Consider the following 24,004-nt stretch of genomic DNA (forward strand, 5'->3'; position numbering starts at 1 on the left):
AGAAAGAGGAAACCGTTTTGGCCCGGCGGACTGTAAAAGGAGAATTCTTTCGGCATGGAGAACTTTATTACTACACGAACCTAGTCTGCTTTTTAAGATTTCCGTTTACTTTTAAAATAGGAATTTTAAAACGTTCCTTACCCCCCCCCCCCATCTTAAAAAAAAAAAGAACTCCCTAACAAGAATTTAGGAGGAGGATGATTTGGGATTGTGAATTCTGGGGCTGCGCAGGAGTAGGAAGGCTTTGGAAGTCCCAAAAATCAAAATGGAGTGTATAACGGTGTGAGCAAGGTTTCTTTCTCTCTCTCTTTCTCTCTCCCTCTCCCTCTCTCTTTCTCAATCACTCCTTCTCTCTCTTTCTCTCTCTCTGTCTCTCTCACTCTCTCTCTTTCCTCTCTCTTTCTCACTCCCTCTCTCTCTTTCTGTCTCTCTCTTTTTCTTCCTTTCCCTCTCTCTTTCTCCCCCTCTCTCTCTCACTCACTCCCCTCTCTCTTTCTCTCTCTCTTTCTCTCTTTCCCTTTCCCTCACTCCCTCTCTCTCTCTCTCTTTCTCTCTTTCTCAATCACTCCTTCTCTCTCTTTCTCTCTCTCTCTCTCTCTCTCTCTCTCTCTTTCCCTCTCTTTCTCTCTCTTTCTCATTCCCTCTCTCTTTCTCTCTCTCTCTTTCTGTATCTCTCTTTTTCTTTCTTTCCCTCTCTCTTTCTCCCCCCTCTCTCTCACTCACTCCCCCCCTCTCTTTCTCTCTCTCTTTCTCTCTTTCCCTTTCCCTCGCTCCCTCTCTCTCTTCTTTCTCTCTTTCTCAATCACTCCTTCTCTCTCTTTCTCTCTCTTTCTCATTCCCTCTCTCTTTCTCTCTCTCTCTTTCTGTATCTCTCTTTCTCTTTCTTTCCCTCTCTCTTTCTCCCCCCCTCTCTTTCTCACTCACCCCCTTTCTCTCTCTTTCCTTCTTTCTCTCTTTCTCTCCCTCTCTCCCCTCTCTTTCTCTTTCTCTCTCTTTTCACTCCCCCTCTCTTTCTCTCTCTCTCTCTCTCTCTTTCTCTCTCTCTTCCCCCTCCCCTCTCTCTTACTCTCTCTTTCTCACACACTCCCTCTCCCTTTCTCTCTCTCTTTCTCTCTTTCTCTCTCTTTCCCCCCATCTCTCTCTCCCCTGCCCCCTCCTAATAACCAACCATAGTAGCCTATTAATGGGGAAGATGAGTCTTATGTCTCTTCCAGAATAAACAGATAATTGGGGGAGTCCTAGATGGGTTTCACAGACCAGACACATCCCCCCCTCCCAACGATCTTCACAGATTGCACCAAAAATATAATTTTTAGTGTAACAGAAGGGAGATAGGATTAAATATATGACTAATGAATTACTAGTGAGTCAGTGTGATGGAATGATGTGAACGTGTTGGGGTACAGCTGAGGACACACAGGTTCTGGTCCAACCTCAAAGATGGAAGCTGACTTAGAGACAGTCTCTCTCTCTCTCTCTCCCTCCCTCTCTCTCTCTCTCTCTCTCACACACACACTCACTCTCTCCATCTATCTGTTAGTCTCCATCCATCCTGTTGTGGTCTGCTGGCGGCCTGAGGAGCTGGCAGCAGAGTCGGACAGTGAGGAGGAACATGGGCCAGTCCTGGAGTCTGGCGAGGACTTGGACGATGGTCCCGTGTCTGATACAGAGATGGGGCCAGGGCCATCTAGGAGTTATGTGCTGACTCCGGAAGCTCCAGAATCTGACAGCAGCGAGGAAGAGGAATAAGGGGAGCCTGTTACCGGTGTGCACATGGGCAGAGCTGCCAGAAGGCAAGAACAGTTAAGACAAAAGGGGCAACTCAGGAGTAAGGGTTGGAGAGGATTGGTCCCTCCCATAAGACATAAAGGAGGAACAAAGGGACAGGAGCCTTTGCAGGAAACAACTTTTTTCATTCTGGTCGGTTTAAACTCTGAAGCTCCGTGTTGACTTTGTGCTAATTGGCAATTTAGTCATCGGCAGTATTTCAAGGGAGATAAAGGTGGTTGCTTATCAGCCTTATCTGGAAGGATTGTGGCAGATTTCTGTTGGACTATTCACAAACTGTTTGGGACTCCTTACGGGCTGTGAATGCATATAATTCACAGCTGTTGAAATAAAAAAAGTTTTGGGGGAACAGTGTGTGACTGTTAACTCTCAGGAAGCCTTGGTCAGAACACATCCATCCATCCATTTCCACCCATCCATTTCCATCCATGCATATACACCTCTCTCTCTCTCTCTCTCTCTCTCTCTCTCTCTCTCTCTGTGTGTGTGTGTGTATGTGTGTCTGTGTCTGTGTCTGTGTGTCTGTCTCTGTCTCTGTCTCTATCCATTTCCACCTTCCATCTTCATCCATGCATCTCCATCCATAATCTACCTCTATCCATCTCTCTCTCTCCCTCTCTCTCTCTCTCTCTCTCTGTCTCTCTCTCTCTCTCCTCCTTTAGTCAACTCCTCTATGTTAGTCAAGATCACACAATCATTAACCAGGGAGCAGGAAGGGGGAATAAGCTAGTTTGTCAAAACATGCTATTCTGAAAAACTTGGGGGACTTTGTGGATTTTACTCTTCCTCACATTCAATAGGAAACCACCACCCCCCACACACACTTTGTGACATGAAATGGGGTAAAGTGTGTTTCCTTTTGTGTATAAATAGGCGATGCACGAACCGGGAGAAACACAACATTCAACAAACAAAACAGTTTAAATTCCCTGAGTCCTGACATGACGGTGTTAGGTAGTTAGATGATATCCCGTTTCCGGTTTTTTTTTTCATCATATCATGATTATTTATTGACTTAAATATAGAGAGAAATTTATCTATCTATCTGTTTATAGATCTCTCTCTCTCTCTCTCTCTCTCTTGCTGCAGCTTCTTCTTCTTCAGCCCAGCCCAGCCCTCCCTTCACCCTGCTGGTCCTCAGTTCTTCTGGTTGATTTTCTGCTTGTTTGAAACATAAGGGAGAACTGTCTGAGTACTTTTGTCCGACACTGTCTGGGTACTGCTGTTGCGAGTCACCTTCCGCAGCTGGGCACTACCAAGATGAGGGGACCGCCGCATTGCTGTCTTGGCCACTAACGTGCCCCCCTTCGGAGTTGTCTCGTTGGGCTCTTCCGGAGGGTCATCCGGAAGGGGCCCGCTGTCCGCCTCCTCATCGTCATCGCAGCACAAAGCATGGTAGAGGACTTTGTCACTAAAACGCACCCGCTCCCTGGTGCCCGGCGTCCTCGGATGGGGAGGTTTGTGACTTGGTATGGAGCTGAACGCCTCCTCGCTGGAAGAGTCTGGCGTTTCAATCCGGGGTCCGTTGTAGAGCAACACCCCGCCATTCATCAGCTGATAATCGGGCTGGTGGCCCAGTGGCGGCTGGGGTTGGGGTGGCGGCGGCTGCTGCTCCGAACCGTCGCCCGAATCGGAAGGGGTGGAGGCCTCCAGGAAGGAGCAGAATTCCCAGCTGTCAGAAAGGATATCTGAGGTCATGAAATCCAGGTGCCCAAGGTCAAACAGGCCTCCACCTTTCTCGCTGCTGGAGGTGCTGCTCACCGTGGTGGTCGTCCAATCGTCAGGCTCCAGCTCAAACTCGAAGTCCGAGGTCAACTTGTCGATCTGGCTGACCACCTAATGGGTAGAGAGAAAGAGGAGGTTGTTAAAGACTCACAGAATATCGCGGGGTGTCCTAAGGATCAGTCTCTTTTTCTTTGCCCGACCAATCAGGCAGGAAAAATAGAGAGGGTGGAAGGAAGATGTTCACCCCCTTGAGTTCCTTTTACAGTAATAAAGTCCAGATTAAAAATTAAATAAAAACAACAAAATTCCTTTCAATATATTGGGATCACAATGCCCAGTTTTTTTTTACCAGACACCGTGGCACTGAAGCCCAATCCCCTCTGAGGACATCCAGAGCGCATCCCCCCAAAACCATGGCCTTCCCAGCCTTGATCATCATGGCATTTTTACGACCTCGAAATCCCTTTGCAGGAACGGAGTCCAGACAACCGAACGGAGCAGAGCAAATTATTGGCCGGATGCCCTTCCTGTCACCAGTGCAGAGTTTTGTTCAACAGATAAATTCTCCGTGTGTCCAGAGAGAGAGAGAGAAAAAAAATATCGGCCTCTATCTAGGATTGAACTCACCGCCTCCTGATTGTGAGGTGAGAGTTCTACCTCTAGCCCACTGCGCCACATGCTGTCCTAGCCTTGATCCATGGTTGCTATCCCGTCACTTTCCCCTAACCCCTTCCACTCGCCCCTTATGAGGGATAACTTAAAGCCACGCCAACCGTGGAGCTTTCTCACCACCCTTCTTCTTCTTCTTCTCTCCAGCATCTGGCGACTTGCAGGAGATGTGAAGTCACGCAGAGCTGATTGCTTTTTAAAGCAGGACTTAAGCTTTCGACAATCGCTTTGAGCCTACCCAGACCAAATTCATTTTGGCCATGAAGAATTTCCTTTTTTTGGGAGGGGAAAAATAAAATCTTGTACGCTTTCAAGAGGAGAGTAGAAAATAGGCCTCCAACCTCAACATCAGAGCTTTGCTCTCTTCTTAACAGAATGAAAGGGGAAGGGTGGCACCATGCTGACACGAGGGAAGGGACATGGCAAAGGTTGCCAGCGAAAGGAAGGGAAGACAAGCAATATATTTAACGTGCCAGTTTCCTATTAGGACATGATCAGAGGTGGTTTTCAGCCTGTTCTGGCCAGTTCTGGAGAACCGGGAGCGGAAATTGGGAGTAGTTCAGAGAACCAGCAAATCCCGCCTCTGACTGGCCCCGCCCCCATCTATTCTCCGCCTCCCATTGAGTCCCAGCTGATTGGCTGGATCTCCTTGGGTTGCCCTGAACAGAAGAACCTAGCTGGAAAGCAGGTTCGTGTGGTGGGGAGGGAATGGGGATTTTACAGTCACCTCCTCCTGCCACGCCCGCCAAGCCACACCACGCCCACCAAGCCACGTCCACAGAACCGGTAGTTAAAATTTTTGAATCCCACCACTGGATGTGATGCTTTAAGAAGCAACATCTCTTCATCCAGAGAATCTTTTTGTTTTAAATGAAGGGGTGTGTGTATGGAGAAAACCAATTTTGACGTTAATACTTGTCAACGCAGAATGCCAAGCTTCCGATAATGGGTGCCTTTTCTTCTTTCTATTTGTTTTTTTTTTAAAAAAGGTGCTGTGGGTTGCTACAAAATGGAGAAGAAGAAAAAAAGAGATGAAAAGAAAAGTCACAGCTTATCACTTTCTGCTCCACCACGGAGAACAGAGTTATGCAATTAACTGAACCATCAGAGAGAATTTAAATGATAGCTACACAAGTCAAGACAAGCTACGGGCCTCCTATGAAGAGACAGAATGCAGCTCTTCTCTAAGATGGAGCTGAACGGCTTTGGAAGGGAGGAGTGACCTAATCATCATTGTTATTGACAAGGAAAGCTTCATATAATACCAACAGAAGAGAATTCTCTTCATATATATTTATGTTCACATGTTAAGGTAAATCTCAGTCATATCTTGATGGATTTCAAAGACCAGTCATTGTGCAGGGTGCCAAAATGTCTGACTACTCACGTAGTGTTTAATCCTTTTATATGGTTTTCCACAAGTAGCAAAAGGCAACGTAGATACAACATTAGCATTGGTGAAGCCCCTCACCAATCCTTAAGAATAGTGATGATCTTAACAGGTGAGATCATTGCGCCAGTCCAGGACTTACCAGCCTGGGACAGGGAGTGAGATCATGCAAAGAGGCCCATGTGTATTAGGCACAGCAGTATGCTGCGTGCGCCCTCTACAGGATCTCTATTGCTACTACAGTATCTTCGGGTTCAAATATTATAGTAAAAATGTTGAGATTCTGGAAAAAGTGCAGAGGAGAGTAACAAAGATGATTGTGGGACTAAAGGCTAAAACATAGGAAGAACGGTAGCAGGAACTGGGTATGTCACATCTAGTGAAAAGTAGGACTGGGGTGGCATGATAATATTTGAGGGGCTGCCACACAGAAGAGGAGTCAACCTATTCTCAGAGGTGGGATTCAACTGGTGTTACTACAAGTTTGGTGATTATGTTTTGCTGCGTGCACGTGTAATACACCCTAAGCTGTGCTGCCTGGACAGCTGATAAGAGCTGCGTGCAGGTGTGCAACATTTGAAAAGCCACTTTTGACTGCTTTTTCAACCTCAGCTGTACTGCACAAAGCAGCTGAAGTTGAAAAACAGGAAATAAAAGACAGGTAAGAGCCCGGGCGGGTGGGTGGGCCAAACAGCAGTGGACACAGAACTGGTTTGGTGTCTGCTGCTCTCCAGAGCTACCGCCTCTATAGAACCGGGTGGAACCGGTACCATCCCACCACTGCCTATTCTCCAAAGCAACTGAAGGCAGGATAAGAAACAATGGATGGAAACCAACCAAGGAGAGAGAGAAGCAACTTAGAGCTAAGGAGGAATTTCCTGACAGAACAATTAACCAGTGGAACAGTTTACTTCCAGAAGTTGTAAGTGCTCCAACACTGGAGGTTTTTAAGAAGAGATTGGACAGCCATTTGTCTGAAATGGTATAGAGTTTCCAGCTTGGCCAGGGGGTTGGACTAGAAGATCTCCAAGGTCCCTTCCAACTCTCTTATTCTGTTAAAGCTGTCCCACGGGCATTCTCTATTTTTCCCAAGTTGAGCTGTCCATGGTAGTGAAACATAGTATGTCTCAGCGGATTAAACCTAGGATCTTCCAACTTGGCAAGTTCAACTCCCAGAATTCCTGAGCTAACATGACTGGAGGAGGAATTCTGGGAGTTGAAGTCCACAAGCCTTAAAAGCTGTCAAGTTTGAAGACCCCTGGAAATTCTTATGGATCAGGACACCAAGTCAAACGTCCCCCTACCCAACACCCAGAATGTAGGAAGAAAAAAGAAAAAGAAAAAAAAATATATATATAATTTGTGGCTGGATCTGTGAGGTTTGTCAAAACCTAACTATGGGCTGAACCGACTCCTCTGGTGTTCATCCATAGAAAAACCTACCCCCAAATAAGTGACGAGAGGAAGATGTCCATAAAAAGAGCCATATTTCCAAATGTGGCATTCAAAAATAGGTCTCTCTGGAGGGCCTTGCATTTTAATACGCATCTATCAGAGGAATTTATTTAAAGCAAGAAGTACCTATTAAAAAGGCTGTTTAAAAACAGTTCTCACAGGAATGCAGGTTACTTACCAATAGACACACACAAATATGCCACTCTGCCTTTTAAAGAAGGTCAGAAATGACAGATTATTTTAATGAATCTTAAAAACAATCACACGGAGAATTCATTTCATAAAACCCATGACCATAAAACCCAAGTTAGAAGGAACCTCTACGTAAACCAGGATGCAAACAACCAGAGAAGGGATTTCATCCGCACTTCCATGTCAACGCAGGATGAGATTTCCTGCATGGGATGGAGAGACACATAATCTTCTGCTAGAATAAATCTCTTTTTAGTGTCGCAGTCATCTTGGTTGTTTCTGCAGCACTGAAACAGCAGATGGCAGATAAAAATTAACCAAATGTCAGTCTGTTAAAAGTATAGATCAACTCAAAGGCATGAAATAATTCTGCGAGAAGGTCTGAATAACAAAGGAAGGTCTTGTCTGAAATCCTACAAGGAAATTGAAAGTATCTGCAAAGGCAAAGAGGTCAGTTTTGAAAGTAAGGGTTGCCCATTAAGAATATTAAAAATGGTGTTGGTGAACCTTTACAAAAGGCTATGGACATGAGAAGGACACGAAACCTCTTGAGCCTATTTACACAGAACTCTTGAGCAGATCAGTTGAAACCTGGCAGCTTCACAATATGCCAGAAGTGATTACTGTTAATCTTGGGTTTTGTTGGCTGGGCTTTCCGGATCTTTTTGGGTGATCTGACAGTTGTGTGATTCAATTGAGCAAAGATATAAATGAGTTGATCCCTTAAGGAGGTTCAGTGGGGTTGTGTAACCAATAGCACCCCTACCCCCCACCCTTGCCTATGATTCGCTTTGCGTCATTGCGAGGTGGTCATGCTTCTGAAACAGGCCAAGTGCTTCTGTAGAGCTTAATCAGACTCTTTGTTGAACACTGGATAGATCAGATTAGAAGTATTGCACCCAGTTCTGGATGCAACATTGTAGGAAGGATATTGATAACAGAGAGTATGTCCAGAGGAGAACAACCCCAAGGATAAGGAACTTGAAAACGAAGAGTTTAAGAGCAAATATTTGGCTACGTTTAGTCTGGAGAAGAAAAAAAAAATGCAAGGAGTCATGATGGCTGTCTTCAAGTATTTGAAGACTTGTCGTGGGGCAGAATTGTTCAGAGCTGTTCCAGAAGGTAGAACCAGAAACGATAGGTTTACATTAAAAGAAAACAGATTTTTGCCTGGACATCAGAAAGAATTTCCCTGTGGTTCATCAATGGAATTGATTGCCTTCCCAGGTGGTAATTTTCCTTCCGTTGGTGGTATCCAAATAAAGGGTGGATGTCCACCTATTGAGGATTCTGTAGGAACAAATTCGATCCTATTTTGATCAACAGCCACACGAAAAAGTGCCATTGTCCAATAGAATAGAATAGAATAGAATAGAATAGAATAGAATAGAATAGAATAGAATAGAATAGAATAGAATAGAATAGAATAGAATAGAATAGAATTCTTTTATTGGCCAGGTGTGATTGGACACACAAGGAATTTGCCTTGGTGCAAATGCTCTCAGTGTACATAAAAGAAAAGATACATTCATCAAGAGTCAAGAATAATCAGGTACAACACTTAATGATAGTCATAGGGTACAATAAGAATAGAATAGAATAGAATAGAATAGAATAGAATAGAATAGAATAGAATAGAATAGAATAGAATACTTTATTGGCCAAGTGTGATTGGACACAAGGAATTTGTCTTGGTGTAAATACTCTCAGTATACATAAAAGAAAAGATACATTCATCAGGAGTCAAGCATCAGTCCCTTAGATTTTGAATTTTTGATTTTAGATTTGAAGTCGCTATGTTCTTCTTCTGCCTGGACCTTCATCTGCCTTCAACCTTTCCTTGAAGTGAAGGATGCCATATGTCAACTCGTAAATCATTCCTATGCCTGTTTCCGAATTGCCATAAGAAGGGGGGGGGGAGAGCCTGAGGGAGCAGTGCAGCAGTTGAAAGCCAGAAGCACATTCCACACTTATCTTGTGGAGATTGTAGCCTAGGCTGCTGGATGATAGTAGTACTGGTGACAGTAAATTACGTGTCTTAGAGTTGGCTCCATATGGGCTAGTGCCAGACATGTTACTCCTAATAAATCTTTCGGATTCCTTGGAAGCTTGGCCAGAGGCTCATGATTTAATTAGGGCAGGAGTCTGCAACCTTAGACACTCAAAGAGCCATTTGGACCCATTTCCCACAGAAAAGAAAACACCGGGAGCCAATAATCTGACAATCAGTGTGACTGGGTGGGCATGGCCAACTCGAGGTCACACACTCCCACCCAGTCACCTTCTGCTTTGGAATATGGAGCGAGTCTGCATCCTCAGCCCTTACCCTTACCTTCACAGGCCAGGCGAGGAGTGACGGGGAGCAGCCAGTGGCAGGATCAGCTGATGGGGAGCTGCAGCAGAGGGTCAAAAGAGCCGCATGTGGCTCCAGAGCCACAGGCTGCAGACCCCCTGAATTAGGGCAATCATCAGAACCCTGACACCGTATTTTTCTGGGTATTGCATCACATGTCCAAACTATTCTAACTTTCCAAAATATTCTAACTTTTTAATGGTTACGACGATTCCCCTTGGCTTTCTCAGGCAGCTTATCACCTCCCCATTTCTGATTTTGTGAGGCACACTACTACTGAATAATATTTGCTGAGCAGAAAGTGTTGCTTTTCTGTTCTGCTTCGGCTCTGCCTGGATCTGGTAGGGTTCTCTCCTCCCTTACTGCTGGCCTTCACAGCTTTTTCTATAAGAAAACTCAAAGCGTCCAACCTCTGCAGCTTTTCAAAATCAGCCTTTGATCACCGAACCTCTTCTGAGTCATTTAGGTATCTCCAAAGTTGTCCAGCTTTGCAACTCAGGTCTCTGAATACAAACACATTTAGCTGCCCTTGTCATGTTGAATAATGAATGCCTACTTATGTCCTTACACATTTGGTTGGGTTAATAAATATTCATGCGTTCACTGCACAGCACTACAAGCATCGAGAGAAGGGACTCTTGAACTTTAGCAGGAGAGGAATGGTGGCTTGACCATGGAGCTGAGGGCAGGATCTTGCTTCGGGAATGGAAATGAAATAGGGGCTTCCCCAAGGAGGCAGAAGGATGTGCGGGGAAAAAATAGGAATCTGGCTAGGTGATAGCATCTAGCTGGCTTTGCTGATCTTCCAGGGTGTGATGACCCAGAGTGTAACACAAACGTAACAAAATCCAAAACATAAATAAATGTCCTTCAATGCCTCCAACTTGGCCCCACTGTTCAATAATTCTCAGTTGGAGATAAAACTTACTCAAAAATAGTCTTCAAAAGAAAGCAATACAGTCCGAACTTAATGAGCAGATAGAGGTGAAATAAAAAACCAAACAAACTATAATGATGAAATTTTCACAACGGACCAGGATAATTAATTACCAAATTCAAGGAGATAACAAGGCACAGTCTTTTGGAAGAATGCCAACCAAGATAACTTCAGACCAAAATAAAACATGCTTTGCTTCTGGCAATGCTGTGTTGTAATCATCTCTCTTGTATACTAGTCTCCCCAGCTGCAACCAATGAGGAGGATCATGGCCACTTCCTCTCTCATAAGCCAAGTTGTTCCCTTCTCCATTCCTCCCTGTGTGTCCTTGGATGAAGAGGGGATGGGCCTGGTTCTTCCTCTGACTGCCCTGCCAGCCTCTGCCCTTCCCCAGCCTCCTCCACAACCTCCAGAGCCACACTTCTACTCCCTGTTGGCTGTTCCTCCTCTCCCTCAGAGTCCGACTCTAACAAGGGCATGACACAGGGATTACCCACTCTCCAAGATCCCACTTTGAGAGATGAACCCTGAAAAATGACTAACAGGGACTACCCATTGTTTGAACAAGGGAACTTCCAAAGGAAAAATGTGCAAGAGAGGGAGAGAGATAAAATAGGATGAATTGGCAGCGACAGCGGCCAGAGAAAAGATGGGGAAATATCTATTTTTTTCCATCGAAGATTGAACCAAAACAACTGCATGCTATCAATATTTTAGTTAGAAAAAGTGAATATAGGGGGATTAGTTTGGTATGAATGGATTTAGCAGCTTTGCTTTCTTCTAGAATCTGGATGATAATGAAGAGGATGGAGGAAGAGGAGAAGTTTACATTCTACTTTTTCTACTTCTAATTCCTAACTAATCAATTAATTCCTAACTAATCAAGGAGAGAAGCAACTTCCTAACAGTGAGGACAATTAACGGGTGGAACAGAAGTTGCTTTCAGCAGTTGTGGGTGCTTCATCCCTGGCAGTTTTTAAGAAGAGGCTGGGCAGCCACTTGTCTGAAATGATCTAGTAGGGCCTCCTGCTTGAGCAGCGGGTTGGACTAGAAGACCTCCAAGGTCCCATCCACCACTATTCTGATTCTAATTTTTATCCCCAAGAGCTCAAGGCAGCATTCAGTCTTCCTTCCTCCTATTTTATTTTCACACCAGCCCTGCAAAACAGGTTGGACAGAGAAAGGTCATTGACCAAGGCTGGACCAAGGCTAACCTTCTACTCTTGCCCCAGGAAATTCCATTAACCTGTGTGAAACAAAGCCGCCCTACAAACACAGATTCTCAAATATTTGGCACCCCTTCTACAATTCTGCAGCTCCCTCACCAGCTCCCCACAAAAGACCTGGCATTTGCATTCAGTTCCCCCCACCCCACCCCCTGCCAAGTGTCTGTGGGAAATTCATTGCATCCAAAGGTGGCGTTGAATATTCATTTCTGCTCAAAGGCAAGATGAAACTCATTAGGGGTATGAAAATGAGCAAGTTGAACTTGGAACTGAAAGAATGATTTCCTCGGGGAAATAGAACACGTTCGTCTGCCTGGGGCTGTTAAAAGTTGCAGTCAGGTGGTCGGTAATATGAAAAATCATCTACAGGACAATTACACATGTTCAACACATTTTTAGCCCTCGCTGATGAGCAGGAGTGATATGGAACCACTTTTGGAAATGCAATGTAATTATAGACGTACAGCACAGCGGTGCATTGACTCTTGATAATGCCACAGGGATTTCAGAACCCGTGGCTGTAATTCCACACATGTAGGAAAAAGAAGAGGCAGAGACTGGGGAGTGGAGTCAAGAGAGGAATTAGCCTGGAGTTCATCGTGTTCCCACAAGTGATACCAAGTCCAACCCTCTTGAATTCTGTTAACTCTTATCTAGGCCCAATTTAGTGCTGATTGTCAGGAACCCTAAATTCTATACTTGCACTCAACTTGTTTTTGCTCTGCACAGGTCACTTTCAAGAAGTGAGGGGAGCCTAATGTCAACTTGTAAATCATTCCTACACTTGTTTCCAAGTTCCCATAAGAAAGAGGGTTTTTTTCTTCTTCTCAGACTAGAGAAGCATAGGCAAATGAACTTAGAAGCACATTCCAACCTTATCTTAAAAAAGATTGTAGCTAAGCTACTGGAGTTTTTGCCCCCGAAAAACTTTAATTGGAGAATGTGATGGATGACACCGAGCCTGTGTATGTGCTTAATTGGAGAAACTGATTTATGGCACACCCAGGTGGAAGGGGGAAGCAGCGTGACAGGTGAATGCAATTACGTATGCCAGAATCGGCTTCATACAGGTCATGCCAGTATGTCGCTCCTAATGAATTCTTTGAAGTTTTTTGAAGTTTGGCTCAAGACTCCTAATTTAACTAGGGCGATCGCTGAAATCCTGACACTGAGGTCAACCCTGAAGCTGGCCTAACTGTGGCCATTTTCTCCTTGTAGCTTTCCTCTAAGGAAGTTTCTCTTTGCATTGCTTCAGGGCTGACACAGCCTGGAGCGAAGGAGCCAGGGAGGATATAGCTGGAGTGTTGCAGCCAAACTAAGATTCTTTCCCCTGGGAATCAAGGACATTCATGCAGGTGTTCGAAAGGTGGAGACCGAGGTCACCTAGCAACTGGACTACATGATGATTGGACCATGTGACTGGAGACTCTGGGGGGGAAGTGACAAAGTTTTACTTTTAATTGGTATAAAACCGGCGGGAATTTAGAACAGGTTTTCCACCAAGTCTGTGCCAATTTGATGTGTTAAGGTAATGAAGATTTAAAAGCTGACCAGCTACTGTAAGGCTGGTGTAAATGCGAATGCAATGAGGATGAGTCAGCAGGGTTATTGCCGCTTTAAGACTGAGGATAGGTCAACAGGGTTATTGCCACTTTAAGAAACTGTCTATATGAGGGAGGCCATGAGAAGATCTCTCTCTCTCTCTCTCTCTCCTCGTGTTCTATCTCCATTGCAGTTCTCTGTGTAGAGTTGAAGATTGATTACTTGCCTGGTATGTGCCTAACACATGTATGTATGTATATAGCAGTCTTATATATAAGCCACTGTTAAAAGACAAAGCCTCTGTGTCTTGTGTTTTGCTCCTGGATTGTCTCACGATAGTAGTCACGCTGCAAACACCCTGATATGATACATCCCAATCAAATGTCCTTTGAGGAATACGACTGCCTCGGAGTTCTCATTGGAAGGGATGTATTGCTTGGAACCTTGATAGCTGATGTTTGACTAGATTCTTGGGTATAGTTATGAACTGGAGCTTAAGGTGTGGCCCTGACTCTTCTCACCTGACAACACAGGACTTCAGGGGTGGAGACAAACTGGGAATATAGCGGTAGAGTCGTAGCCTTGGATGGAGGCGTTTCCTGCTCTTTCCACACAGACCTAAGAAAAAGCCAAAGGGCGGCGATTGACATAACATCTTCCTTCTTATCTTATTTAATTCCAAACGTTCTGATCTGCTATGTCTGCTCTCCCACTCAGTGAGTGAGTCACATGATTTCAAAATTCTTGGTGGCTTTTTTCCTTCCTGAATTCAGGAAAGTACTTTGTCGAGGGCTTGACCTGATACGGTAAACGTTTAAGTGGGATGTGTATATATGAATGTTGAATTCCCTTTGGCTTCCATTTCCTTGCTTGAGGGATAGAAAATGTCTGTTTGCATCTAAAAATTGCTGCCTTGGGTAGGTGCCAGATGTTACACATTTAACACATTTAAAGTTGAACCAACATTGGCTTGGACTAAAAGACTTCCAAGGTCCCTTTCAACTCTATTATTCTTTTATTTTCTATTCTATTCTCTATTCCAGGGGTCGCCAACCTTTTGGACCTCAGGGACCACCAAACTCATAATTTTAAATCCCAGGGACCACTAACCGGTTCTGTGGGCATGGCCTAATTTGTGGGTGTGGCTTGGTGGTCATGTGACTGGCTGAGCATGGCTTGTATGTAAATATTATAAATATTTATATAAATATTGAATTTTTTATAAAAAAAAGAGAGCAACTTTTACCCAAAATCAGGCAAAGCAGGCAGGCAGATTGAGTTGCTCACAGAATCATTCAGTGATCTATTTATCTGCCATCGGCTAGTTCAGTCTGTCACATAAAATTTGCTTGCCGTGAGTCTGCGCTGAATAATAGAACCTTCAGTCCTAAGGGAGGTTCGGCGGTGCTTAAAAGCAGAGCCAAAGATCTAAAGACTAGCTAGAAAGCAAGAAATCCAACCATTTCCTGCTTTCTAGCTAATCTAAATCTCCCAGAATAGCATAACAGATGATGGTCGTAAAAAGGAAAAATAGCAATTTAGCAGGCAAGTTTGCCGGGTGAGGAGTGAATGAGCGGGAAGGGTTCCCGTGGACCACGTGGGCGGCGCAGCCTTGTGTTTCTGCGCAGCTTGGATTAATTGCTTTGGGGAGGTTGCTCTGGGCGTGAGATTTCTCTGCGGTCCACCAAAATTTTCTCAAGGCCCACCAGTGGGCCACGGCCTACCAGTTGGCGACTGCTGGACTAGATGATCTCCAAGGTCCCTTCCAACTCTGTCATTCTGTTAACTTGGGGTCTCTCAAGCTCTAATCCAGAGGCCCAGTTGGTGCTACAGAGATCACAAAATATAATTCTGGACCAATGGAAAAAAAAAATCACCTCCAGCTGCTAGAGGCCTGTGGGTACATGAGAAATCTGGATCAAAAATTGGCAGCCAAAGGAAGTTTGCAGCTGTGATACCGGCTTGTAATTCTGGTCATTGTGTCCCCACACAAAAGAACACTGGCCATTTGTGCCATTATTGTAATTGTGTGCACTCTCAAAAATAGGAGGTCAGGCTAAAGGGGTGTGTGTAACCATGATGGACATTGGTTGATATGTGAAAGAAAAGAATAGGGCATCTACATACCACCACCCTGGATATCAGCTGCCAATCAGCTATGCCTAAAGCGATCACAGTCAAGCGTTGCAAAATTGGCCTCTTTTGGGCCACTTAATTCTAGCTTGGCCCGATGTCGCAGTGAAGGTTTTGATTGAGAGGATATGGATCTCCCTCAGAAAATACGTGGTGTCTTTTTTTGGGTAGACCATCCATCAATTCATTTTATTTTGGCCACAGACCAGCCGAGAATTAATAACGCCGCAATTACTCTAAAATAGAAATACAAATAAAAGAGTCATCGCGACAGGATAAAAAGATGGTAAAGATTAAATTATTAAGGTAAAATTACAGAGGTCAGGAGTTAAAGCTGCAAAAGAATCCTATAAAATGAATTTTATAATGAATAATCGTAATGCTATAAATAACTAGCGGAGATAACTCTTCCCCCCCCCTCCTTCTGTTCGGTTGTGTCTGATTATCGGAGGCTGCCTGGATATGTTCCGGGGTCCAGAGGAGGACCCAGGCCCATCCCCTATCCATCCTAGGGCACGCAGGGAGGTGAGGATCAGGATAAAACATGGTCTACTCAGGAGGAGAGGGCCATGATCCCCTTCATGGGTTGCAGGTGTGATGTTTGCATAAGAGTTTGGACCTGCATGCTAACAGACGCTGGAGACAAATTAGTGTTTGATTTCTAAAGAAGGTTTATCTTGGTTGGCGTTCTTCCAACGGACTGTTCCTGGTTATCTTCCTGAAGTTGGCAATTATCTATCCTGGTCTGTCGTGGAACTTTATTCAGTGCGGTATGTTTTGGTTTTGCTTTGAATGTAAACTGTGTTTCTTGCCTTTGAAATGTTATTTTAAAAAATAGTTTATTCTTCCACTGTGAACAATTAAACAGTGAAGCCAAGTTGAAGGCATTAAAGGACTTTTAGTTACGTTTTGGATTTTGTTCTATTTCTGAGATACTCTGGGCCATCTCAGACCGGCCCGAGCTCATCTAATTGGCTTTGTATCCAAGACAATCCTAGAATTCACAGTCTCCCAGTTTCTAGCCTGACGCCTTAACCACCACACGAAACTGGCTCAAAAGAGGATATAAATAATACTAGAACTTATAAAACATTGAGAAGGTAAGTATGCCCTCATCGGAGCCTGGATCTGTAGAGGAAGACCAGCCGGAGATGGAGCCCGTTGGAGCCGACGGAGATCGAGTAGGCGGCTTCATTGGCTTCGGAGGAATGTGAGGAGGAGCAGGCTGAGAGAGGCCAGGGCCTTTCAGGATTGGGATGGCTTGCAGGCAGGGAGAAACAGGACAGGATCACCAAGAGAGGGTAACCAGTGAACATGAGTGAGAGAGATCCGGCGATGAGCAAGGACCACCCTCTCTTGATCCCTTAGCACGGAGAGTAGAGAGAAGGCAGGAACAGCGCAGGCTGACCTGACGACTCGGGAGGCGAGGGGCCCAGCCCTCTTCCCAAGGCAGACCTGGAAACTGAGCTTTGAGGAGATGCCGTGGGGAATGGTGCTTGTCGGGAACAAACACTGAATTCCTGGAGTTTTGTGGGCCGTTGCCAACGTTTGGAGTTTCCTGGGCTCCTTTCTTTCTTTCTTTCTTTCTTTCTTTCTTTCTTTCTTTCTTTCTTTCTTTCTTTCTTTCTTTCTTTCTTTCTTTCTTTCTTTCTTTCTTTCTTTCTTTCTTCCTTTCTTCCTGGATTAACTGCCTTGTTCCTTTGCTTCCTGGACTCATGGAATTATTCCTTTGCCTCCCCGGATTTCTTGCTTTGGAGCCTTTGTGGTTACAGCATTTTGCTGGACTACTTGTAGCCAGAGGCTGCTGGAGCGGTGTGTGTGTGTGTGTGTGTGTGTGTGAGAGAGAGAGAGAGAGAGAGACAGAGACAGAGAGAGAGAGATCTCTTTGCTCTGGGACTTAACGTGGAGCGTTTGGGGTAAAGTTGGAGCAATAAAGGGGTGATTTTAACTTTTTGAAATTCCAACATTGTCCAATTTTCTCTGCATCCTATGATTGCATTTTGGGCATATGGCAACAAATCCACATTTACGGCTATTTTGCAGGAGTCCACAGGCCTGTGACTTGATATACAGCATTTTTGGTGGAAACGGACATTTTAAGAATTATATTTATTTACTTATTTATTTAGAGAACTGATACGGTCTTGCATCCCGACTGACAGCATCCCGACCGACAGCCATAATTGCCAGACTCAAATACCGTTGTAAGTCGAGGGCTGCCCATCTTTGCCGAGATCCTGCGAAGATGTGTTGGGATTGGGGTTAAAAGTCAAGCAGCAAAAGGATCGTAGACCTCAGATTAGGCCAGACCGAAATAAAACCCATTCCTATCGTGGCTTCCACTGTGTGTTGCTTGTAGCCTGGCCAGAGAAGTAATATTGAAGATAAAAAGGCGATCGTACGCACAGCGGAAACTCCTCGGAAAAAGCCCGCGGACATCTATTAAAGGAATGCAGAGGAAATATTAAGCCCTTCTCTTTGAGCTGTTTCCATTCCAACTGTCACAATAAAACACAAGTCCTGGTTGTGTCGCAGAATTGCATGTTCATCTCAGCCTGGTCTCAAATCCAAAAAAGCATTAAACATTAACAGCTAGGCACTCGCGATTCCCTCTGACCTATTTTATGTCTCCTATTGGGTAATTTCAGTCGCAGCCTTCAGGAAAGCTGTGTGCCTTTTTCTTTTAATTGATCCAAAGCCAATCCGCAACTTATTTATTTATTTCCTGCTAAAGGGTAGACCTTGCATTGGTTCCCTTGCGTTGTTCCGGTTTCACGGAGGTTTTGTTAGCTGAGTGTATTTTAGTTTGTTTAAAATAAAATAAAGTTTATTCTTTTCTTCTTTGGGGGTAATTTTCTTTGTCGCAGAAGTGCAATTCTTTAAATTTGCGGGGGGGAAAAAGGTCTCGAGTTGTTTTGCAGCTGGCCAGCCTACAAATTAATTAATCAATTCAATCGCGTGGAAACCAGCAAGCAAGCAAGCAAACACTTCTGTAAAATGAAAAAGCTGCACGTGTTGCAAAATTATGTTAAAAAGGACACGTGGGGATCGCGAACCACCCTTAGGTTCATACTGCTGTTGTTGGAATGGGTTGTCCTCAGAAGTTGTGGCTGCCCCATCAGAGGTGGGATTCAGCCGATTCTGACCCGTTTCTGGAGAACTGGTAGCAGGAGTTTTTGAGTAGTCCGGAGAACCGGCAAATCTCACCTCTGACTGGCCCCGCCAACCCCATCTCTTCTCAGCCTCCCATTGAGTCTCAGCTGATCGGCTGGGTCTTCTTTGGTTGCCCTGCACAGGAGAACGGAGCTGGAAAGCAGGTGAGTAGGGTGGGGAGGGAATGGGGATTTTGCACTATCCTTCCCCTGCCACGCCCACCAAGCCAAGCCACACCCACAGAACACCACGCCCACCTGATCAGCTGATCGGCTGGGTCTCCTTTGGTTGCCCTGCACAGGAGAACGGAGCTGGAAAGCAGGTTAGTGGGGGTAGGGAGGGAATGGGGATTTTGCAGCGTCCTTCCCTGCCACGCCCACCAAGCCAAGCCACACCCACAGAACACCACGCCCACCTGATCAGCTGATCGGCTGGGTCTTCTTTGGTTGCCCTGCACAGGAGAACGGAGCTGGAAAGCAGGTTGGTGGGGTGGGGAGGAATGGGGATTTTGGCGTCCTTCCCTGCCACGCCACCAAGCCAAGCCACACCCACAGAACACCACGCCCACCTGATCAGCTGATCAGCTGGGTCTCCTTTGTTGCCCTGCAGGAGAATGGAGCTGGAAAGCAGGTTAGTGGGGTAGGGAGGAATGGGATTTTGCAGCATCCTTCCCTGCTACGCCCACCAAGCCAAGCCACCCACACGAACACCACGCCCACCTGATCAACTGATCAGCTGGGTCTCCTTTGGTTGCCCTGCCCAGGAGAACGGAGCTGGAAAGCAGGTTAGTGGGGTGGGGAGGGAATGAGTTTGCAGCGTCCTTCCCTGCCACGCCCACCAAGCCAAGCCACACCCACAGACACCACGCCCACCTGATCAGCTGATCGGCTGGGTCTCCTTTAGTTGCCCTGCCCAGGAGAATGGAGCTGGAAAGCAGGTTAGTGGGGTAGGGAGGGAATGGGGATTTTGCACTATCCTTCCCCTGCCACGCCCACCAAGCCACACCCACCAAGCCATGCAATGCTCACCAAGCCATGCCCAAAGAACACCATGCCCACCAACTGATCAGCTGAGTCTTCTTTGGTTGCCCTGCCCAGGAGAACGGAGCTGGAAAGCAGGTTAGTGGGGGTGGGGAGGGAATGGGGATTTTGCAGCGTCCTTCCCCTGCCACGCCCACCAAGCCACGGTCACAGAACCAGTCATGAAAAAATTTGAATCCCACCACTGTGCTCCAACCCTGGAGGCTTCTAAGAAGAGACTGGACAGCCACTCGCCTGGGTGTCCTGCTTGTACAGGGGGGGGGGGCTGGACTAGATGACCTCCAAGGTCCCTTCTGTTACTCTGTTATCCCGTATCCTCTATCCAAGGGGAAGAGGGCTGCATTCTGCTTCAGCTATCGTGCCTCTCTCTCTTCCCGCTCTCACCGGAGGCATTATCCAATTTCTCTTGCATTGATTAAGAGGGAGAATGCGCCTGAAAAGCAAGCATTATCCAGCTCTGTGGGCCTGGAAGGAATTAGAAAGACAAACCCAACTCTAAGTAACGTCTCTCTCTCTCCAACGTCCCCAGCGAACCCACAGCTGAGCCAGCGGTAACTTTATACCCAACTATAGCTTGTCAGAGAGGAAAAAAACCAAAAACAAAAAAGACCCAGCAGGTAGCAAGCAAATTATTCGGCCACGGATTCAGAGGTGAACTGCATTTCTTTAAATTCCCTTCTTCGCCAGATAGCTTTCATCCCAAAGATGGACCGATCGGGCTGCCCCACAGAGGGGCCATCCAGGAACGTGAGAGGGAGACGCGGTACGTCTGAACGAAGCGCGGTGACATTGCGGCACAAACGGTTCGGGTCACGGCATTCTCGTTCTTTGCACAATGATAACGCCGTTCCGTGGTGGGATTCAATTTTTTTTTTTTTACTACCTGTTCTGTAGGCGTGGCTTGGTGGGCGTGGCGTGGCTTGGTGGGTGTGGCGTGGCTTGGTGGGCGTGGCAGGGGAAAGCTACTGCATAATCCCGTTCCCTACCCACTCCACACTAACCTGCTTTTCAGCTCCGTTCTCCTGTGCAGGGCAACCAAAGAAGACTCAGCTGATCAGTTGGTGGGCGTGGTGTTCTGTGGGCGTGGCTTGGTGAGCATTGCATGGCTTGGTGGGTGTGGCTTGGTGGGCGTGGCAGGGGAAGGATACTGCCAAATCCCCATTCCTTCCCCCCAACCCACTAACCTGCTTTCCAGCTCCGTTCTCCTGTGCAGGGCAACAAAAGAAGACCCAGCCGATCAGCTAGGACTCAATGGGAGGCAGAGAAGAGATGGGGTTGGCGGGGCCAGTCAGAGGTTGTGTTTGCCAGTTGCCCGAACTACTCAAAATATCCGCTACCGGTTCTCCAGAACTGGTCAGAACCAGCTGAATACCCACCTCGGATGTCGTTGTGGTGTCATGGTGCCATCCTGTGATGTGGGAATGACCTTAGAAGGCAGGGAAGAGCCACAGCTGGGAGAATGGTCAAACAAGAGGCAACTTAGCCCCGCCCTCCCAAAAAGACAAAAGTGGACATAACAAACATCTAAGAAGGGACCATCCCTAGTTTCTTGTAAAGACAAAGGGCGAGTAGGGAATGGGGACTTTGCTACTTGCAAGATTGATATCGGGCTAGCGAAGCAGTCCAGACAGGAAGCATTAACCTATGGACTCATTCTATCTTGTTGTAAGGTTCCATTCACAGAATAACCTGTAACATAGTGGGAAGGGACTTTTGAGGTCTCCTAGCCCAACCCCTCACTGAAGCAGGAAATCCTGTATCATTTCAGACAAATGGTTGTCCAATCTCTTCTTAAAAACCTCCAGAACTTCTGGAGGCAAGTAGTTCCACCGATAGATTGTTCTAACGGTCAGGAAATTCCTCCTTAGCTGGCTCTCCTGTATCGGTTTCCATCCACGGTTCTTTGTCCAGCATTCAAGTGCTTTGGAGAATAGGTCGACGGGGACTTCTTAGATATTATTATATATTTCAATATTTGATATTAGAAGAGGGACTTCTTAGATATTGGAAGACTGCTATCATGTCACCCCTAGTCCTTCTTTTCATTAAACTAGACATACTCAATTCCTGCAACCGCAATTTTGTAAGTCTCAAAGTAGGCTCAAAATCACCTCTATAACCCAAGGATCCCTCCTGAAATATTTATTATACCTACATATTTTTTTTTTGAGAGCTGAGCTATTTCTTCTCTGACCCTTCCCCGGATTGTAACTTATTCCCCTGGTTTTTTGAGGTCATTCTTACATGCCATTACTCATGGATGATGTCATTACAGTTGGGCTCTTTCTGTCAGTTTTATATTGGTCCGTTCGTCAGAATATACCTCTCCTTTTTTGAATGTGATGCGTGGTTTTGGCTTGTGTCTCTCTGTGTGAAATGCTTGCACAAAATCTCATGTTTCAAATAGAGATTGTGGAACATTTCGTTCACCAAATGTGCATTTTTAAAAGGCATTGATCTGACAGCCTCTGCCGGAATAGTAAATAGCAGAGTGCAGATCAAATTAAATCTGGCTCCAATAGACGTCTTGTACATATTCATTTGTTATTCTACTCTATCACATTTCCTATGAGGGAGGAAGGAAGGAAGAAAGACATGAAACCAAAAAAGGAAGGAAGGAAGGAGGGAATATCTGCGTGCTTCATCAGAATAAATTCACCACGAAGCTGCTTTTAAAACGAGTGCTCCAAATAAACCACTTTTTAAAATTCAAATCTCTTTTATATCTTATGGTTATTTATAAGATCCATTTTTAAAAAGTCCCCTAAATATTTTTACATATACAATATAGTTATTTTGGGAAATGCTTTAAAAAAATATACATGGCTGTGTAAGGATTTTTTTTTTAAAAAAAAGCTGAGGATGACATATGCTAGCTGTATCCTTACACCAAATTGTAACTTGTTATTAAGGATGATATTCTGTGCCTTTCCTTTCTCCCTTCTGTTCCTGCCTTGTTACCAGCAGCAAGATCACTTTTCATTCAGAAATACACACACCACAGAGAGAGAGGGGGAGAGAGGAAAAGAAGGAAAGGGGGAAAGGGAAGAGAGAGTGAGAGAGAGAATGAGAGAAAGAGAGAAAGAGAATGAGAGGAAGAAGAAATGAGAGAGAGAGAGAGGGAGACTGAGAGAGAATGAAGAGAGAATGAGAGAGAGAGAATAAGAATGAGAGAGAGAGAGAGATGGGAGAGAGAGAATGAGAGAGAAAGAGAGAGAGAGAGAGAGAGAATGAGAGAAAGAGAATGAGAGAGACGGAGAGAAAAGAGAATGAGAGAGAGAGAGAGAGAGAAGGGGAAACTGAGAGAGAGAATGAAAGAGAGAATGAGAGAGAGAGAATGAGAATGAGAGAGAGAAAATGAGAGAGAATGGGAGAGAGAGAATGAGAGAGAAGAAAAGAGAGAGAATGAGAGAAAGAGAGAGAGAGAGAGAGAAAGAGAATGAGAGAGAGAAAGAGAAAGAGAATGAGAGAGAGAGAGAGAGAGAGAGAGAAATGAGAGAGAATGAAAGAGAGAATGAGAGAGAGAGAGAATGAGAGATAGAATGAGAGAGACAATGAGAGAGACTGAGAGAGAGAATGAAGAAGAGAGAATGAGAGAGAGAGAATGGGAGAGAGAGAATGGGAGAGAGAAAGAGAGAGAGAGAAAAGAGAGAGAGATGAGAGAGAATGAGAGAGAGAGATGAGAGAGAGGGAAAGAGAGAGAATGAGAGAGAGAGAGAAGGGAGACTGAGAGAGAGAATGAGAAGAGAATGGAGAGAGAGAATGAGAATGAGAGAGAAAAATGAGAGAGAATGACAGAAAGAATGAGAGAGAAAGAGGGAGAATGGGAGAGAGAGAATGAGAGAGAGCGATAGAATGAGAGAGAGAGAATGCAAGTGAGAGGCAGAGGGAGGGAAGGAGGGAGGGAGGAGGGGAGATAGAAGCATATGCTGAATTTAGCTCATCCTGATATTTATACATCTGTGTGTTCTGAACAAACCACACACCGAACATCCGCCGATTGCCAGGAACTTCCAGCTCCTCTTCATTTTGGCTCCGACCACCCCGTGTCCCCTGGACATAATTATCCAGCCAGCTTCTTGGCCCCCCCGGCTGTAGTCAGACCTAAATGCGGATCTCCTGACCTTGCTTGCCATATGCTGCGCGGAATGCAAGAGAGCGGTGGTGGCCAAGGAGGTTCCGATCCCCGTGCGAAAAGAGAGTCCAGATGTGGGAAAGGGGACCCGACTCCTGAATAGATCCGGCTGGATTTGGCCACCCACCCCCTGCCCCACCACCATCCCATCCTAATATCCTCCCTGATATCCTTCCCAAGAGCTCAGGAGTAGGAAGGTTTAAGGTCCCACACGGCGCAGGGCTCAGCGTTTTTTTTTTCAATGGGTTTGCAAGACTTTGATAGCA

The 24,004-nt window shown here is 45.6% G+C and overlaps 1 protein-coding gene across 5 annotated transcripts in view; it reads right to left on the minus strand.

Annotated features, from left to right (window-relative positions):
- Positions 1 to 2,904: 2,904 nt before the first annotated feature.
- The window catches only part of INSYN1 (inhibitory synaptic factor 1), a 68,746-nt gene continuing 47,646 nt past the window's right edge, over positions 2,905 to 24,004 (minus strand). For 3 of the 5 annotated variants that reach the window (XM_087941507.1, XM_087941510.1, XM_087941509.1), the window contains one exon: positions 2,905 to 3,624. In XM_087941507.1, the coding sequence (XP_087797633.1) occupies positions 2,926 to 3,624 (699 nt within the window). In that variant the 3' untranslated portion in view covers positions 2,905 to 2,925. Of the gene's footprint in view, positions 3,625 to 16,818; positions 17,017 to 23,589; positions 23,730 to 24,004 lie in introns of those variants that run through there. The other 2 variants (XM_087941508.1, XM_087941506.1) reach the window with 2 other exon arrangements.

Source organism: Pseudonaja textilis, chromosome 13, assembly GCF_049901715.1.
Source record: "Pseudonaja textilis isolate UNSWEBS1 chromosome 13, rPseTex1.2, whole genome shotgun sequence".
NCBI classification, from domain to species: domain Eukaryota; kingdom Metazoa; phylum Chordata; class Lepidosauria; order Squamata; family Elapidae; genus Pseudonaja; species Pseudonaja textilis.